Source organism: Cyprinodon variegatus, unplaced genomic scaffold (assembly GCF_000732505.1).
Source record: "Cyprinodon variegatus isolate N-32 unplaced genomic scaffold, C_variegatus-1.0 Scaffold1625, whole genome shotgun sequence".
Lineage (NCBI taxonomy): Eukaryota > Metazoa > Chordata > Actinopteri > Cyprinodontiformes > Cyprinodontidae > Cyprinodon > Cyprinodon variegatus.
In genome coordinates, this window is record NW_015152078.1 from 46116 (window position 1) to 50374 (window position 4259).

Consider the following 4259-nt stretch of genomic DNA (forward strand, 5'->3'; position numbering starts at 1 on the left):
GGTATTCTGATGCAGAAGCCAACCAAAACTGATCCAGTGGGAGCTCACTAAATTTGAGTTTTAATGTGCGGTCCGCACGGAGCTCTGCGCACTCCTCTCTTTCTTTCATTGTCAGTTTTTCTGTTGAGGATTCCTGGTTGAATGGGTCTCGAATCCAGTCGTAATCCTCAACGTCAGCAACATGTGGAAAGTAGCGCTCAAACCTCTCTTTTAAGCTCTGAAGGTGTTCGGCATATAATGCGCGCTCCTTTCCTGCCTGCGGCACAGCTGATGCCAGCGGGAACATGTCCATCGTGCCCTGTTCCAAAACCTTGCGCCACAGGATGATAATTCCTACCTGCGCATCTCCGTGGTCAGGGAGTTCTCCTTGAGTTTTTTTTTCTTTTTAGATTATTTTAATGTAGTTTGCCTCTGTTTTGTGAAAATTAATGCAAAAAAAGTAGTGATATGACCGTATAGGCTTTTTATTTTTCTGTTATTGTATTGTAATTACCATACATGGTTGTCACAAAATTCCACGGCACACCCGCACTTGACTCACGGCACACCAGTGTGCCACGGCACACCATTAGGGAACCACTGAGTTAGAGTATGGTATAAATATATCCAGGCTGGGTGCGGTGTCTTTTGGTGAAAAATCATGAGATGAGAAAGAGTTTTGTTCTGTACTGGGATTTTTTGGAAAGCATTGGAATACCTTTTTTCCCAGGCTGGCGGGAATTAAAGAGAATCATTTAAGTAACTTGATTTTTGTCCTACCAATAGCTTTTCCATACTGGTAAGTTAAGGGCACCACAGATCAAGATTCTTCAATGTGTCCAGCTGAGTTTTCTCACATAAAGAACTGAGATATAGTAAAGGCTGTTGTCTGAGCCCGATAAAGGAAAGTCATATTGCTCCAACTTTGTTTGGCTGCAACAACATAAGACAAACAAGGCAAACTTTTCTAAATGGTAAAAGCAAACAAAGCTTCACATGAGACGATGCAGCGACACAGGAGATGCTATGGTGGATGTACTGAACCCGTTGGTGGCGCTGTGACAGAAACATGCACAATAATAGACTGTGAAGTTCCCATAGCAACAGCAACCAACAGTTATGCCTGTGTATCGTGGCTGCTGTATCTGTTACTATTTTACAAAATATCCGTTTTCCGTCCTCATTGGGACAGTTTTCTATTTTAATGTTTGATTCATTGTTTTTGCTCCAGTCTGTCCTGCTTACTATAAACGAGATGTGTGACTTTAAAACTGACTGCCCACCGAGCAAAAATTTTGTGAAAAGACAACTTTATTTACATCCAAATAAGGTCTATATTTGGTTGAAAAGTGAACAACCTTAATTTTAAGATTGTTGAAAAACATTGAAAACTATATCTGTAAAGTATTTTCTTATTGGACTAAAGTGGGACAAAATCAGAGCGACCAACAACAATTCCTGGACTAAATCCAGACTATGACTGACCGACCAGATTTAGCCTAAAAACCAACGTCTGAATGACATCTGGTGTTCGGGGACTGATTTCTCTGCGATTAACGGATTTTATTTTGGATTTTCCCCAAAAGCGGATGAGCTTTACTTTGTAACTGCATCTCTCTTCCTGTCAGACCCATTAATTGATGCTGAATTGCTGCGTAGTCTGACTAAAATAGAGCTGGGCTCTGTCTCAGTCGGTGCTACGCTGCCCCCTGCAGGAAATCATCCCCATCGAACTTCAATCAGCGCTAAACGCCACGACTTCGTCCGGCACAATGTCGGATCGCACGCAGAATCAGATTGGGTTTGTCCTGGCCTTTAGGACGTTACATGCTCCAAAAGTAAGTGTTCTAGCTCCCACAGCAAGTAAAACTAAATGTCGTAATTGTTTATTCGTAGCCGTCCCTTGGGGGTCTTGCTGATTTTTTCACAGCTTGTCGGGGAATCAGTGAGCTTATGGCTTGGTCTCTTTTCCCTCATCAATCCAACAGATGCCTGCTGTCCTTTGTGTTGGCGATGTGTTTTCATTTGCGAGGTGAGCTACACTGGACCCGCTTTTCTACATGATTGATAGCAAATGTTACATAACCCGCCTTTTGTTTTATAAAGATGAACGGACTGAATTGATCTTTTTTGTGGAAACTACACTTTGATGAAATGTGTCGATCTGGTAATAAATTGTAAAATAAAAATATGACAAAGTGCTGTTTGTTTAACCTTAGTGTAAAAAAAAAGTTGGGTGATATGTTTTAACACCGCCTGGCCTCCATTTTGCCATTTTTGGGTAATGTTACAATTTTTGTTTTTCTTTATACAGTACAACAAATTGGTTTTATGTAATTAGAATCACTTTCCATAGCTGCATGGCTGACATATAACTCATTGTCACAATGAAATATATATGATGATAATTGGAAGCAGGCCAAGTAAACATTTGCATCAGGAACTCTGCTAATAATGAAACAGAAGAAAAAAAACCCAGAATGTTTGAACCAGAATGGTCTCTAACAATCATTAGTAAAGAAATACAAGACATTTAAGGACATCCAGCTGTTTTTTTTACAGTCAGTAAATACTGCGTGAGCGTGGAATTTCACTGAAAGCCGGCCACACCCAGCGCTCTCTAACTAAACATGCACCTTTTTACCTGAGGGAAAAGAGGATTTTGTTTCAAAAAGTAGTTTTAAACAAAAAAAAAACTGATCTGGACTCACCCCAAACAGAATTAACAGCAGAAAGGACCTGCTCCGTCGGGTCATAGTCACCCAGAAAAGTCCAGTGGTTTCAGAATACAAACTCTGTCGTGTTGCACTTTTTCCTTGTCTGGTCTGAACAGTTTCAGGAAGGAGGCTTTAAAACATTGGACAGAACCACACACAGCAGCAAAGAGTCGTCCCGCCCCTACGGTGTGGGGTTACCTGAGGCTGGCGTGGCAGAAAACAACTAACCTGCCAGTTCGTGACTTCTTTAGAAGTCAGCTAATTACAGGTTCCCATCATACAGGCTGAAACACGGAGGATCCATAACAGCCAAATTCCACCGAAACCACATCAGCTTTTTATTTTACCCATCAGCCTTTTATAACCAACACTCTGTGTTTTAATATGATTCCAGATAAAGACTCATTATGCAGGATAAAGACATTATTTTTCCACTGCTGTTCTAATCTTTCTGAGGCCCTAAAACAGACCATGAACTGCAACCTGCCTGAGTGATCAGGGCAGAAAGTGAGGGTGGTTTATAAAGCAGTCAAAAGGATTTAAGGGCCTTGAAATTAGAAAGCTGATTTACTTTATGATCTAAAACAGGGATCCCCAAAGTGGGTCCTGGAGGGCCGCTGGCCTGCAGGTTTTAGAGGTTTCTCTGCTTTAGCACAGCTGATTCTTCTTCTTCTTGGATTTATTGGCACTTACTGGTATGGAGTGTAGTTAGTGATGGACTATCTACTAATAAACATATATATAATTTCTAAGAAAAAAAAATGACATACTTATTGTTCTACCCATCTAACTCATACACACATTCACCCTTTCTATAATCAAATTCTATGAAATAATTTTGTTTTCTTTAAAAATGGAATCATTATTTGTATATGTTTACTCTCCAAATTCTTCCTCAAAATATCTAATAAATGAATCTTTTCATTCAAACTCTCTCCTCGTAGATCTTCTCTCTCTTTCATGTTGATGACATTCCAGTATAAAATGTTCTATTGTTTCATATTTTCCACAGTAATTAAATTTTCCAGTAGTTTGTAGTAGAAAAGTGTTTAATTAAGTCCTGTTTGCCCAAATCTTAACCTCGTTATCTCTCCCTCCTCCTTTCTATTCTGCTTCCATTTCTTCTTTTTCTTACTATCTTCTGATTTTTATAAAAACTTCTTCCTGTTTTTTCTTCATGACACTTTTTTGCCATTTTTCCATCAGTTTTTCTTTATAAAACTCTTTCCCTCTGATTGACTTGTTTTAACTGTAAAACTAATGAATTTCTCTCTTTGCCATTTTATCTGCCCTCTGGTTTCCTTCTACTCCAATATGTGCTGAAACTCTCACAAATACAACTATCAAACACATATTATTTATTCTGAATAATGTATGAAATATTTCTAATAGAATGGCCATCCTATTATCTGATTATATTTTAAACTTTTTAGATCAGGGCGTGAATCTGAACAAATTACTGTTATTAATGGTTTTATGTCTTCTGCCGACTGTAAAGCTAATATTATTGCCAACATTTATCCTGTTTATCCTGATAATCCATCTGAAATTCCTTTTCCTATT

The 4259-nt window shown here is 38.9% G+C and overlaps 1 protein-coding gene across 1 annotated transcript in view; it reads right to left on the reverse strand.

Moving 5' to 3' along the window:
- Positions 1-2850, reverse strand: part of LOC107104132 (desmoglein-2-like) — a 24949-nt gene extending 22099 nt beyond the window's left edge. The window contains exon 1 of the mRNA XM_015404054.1: positions 2691-2850. Coding sequence (XP_015259540.1) covers positions 2691-2735 — 45 coding nt within the window. The 5' untranslated portion in view covers positions 2736-2850. The remainder of the gene's footprint in view (positions 1-2690) is intronic.
- Positions 2851-4259: the final 1409 nt, after the last annotated feature.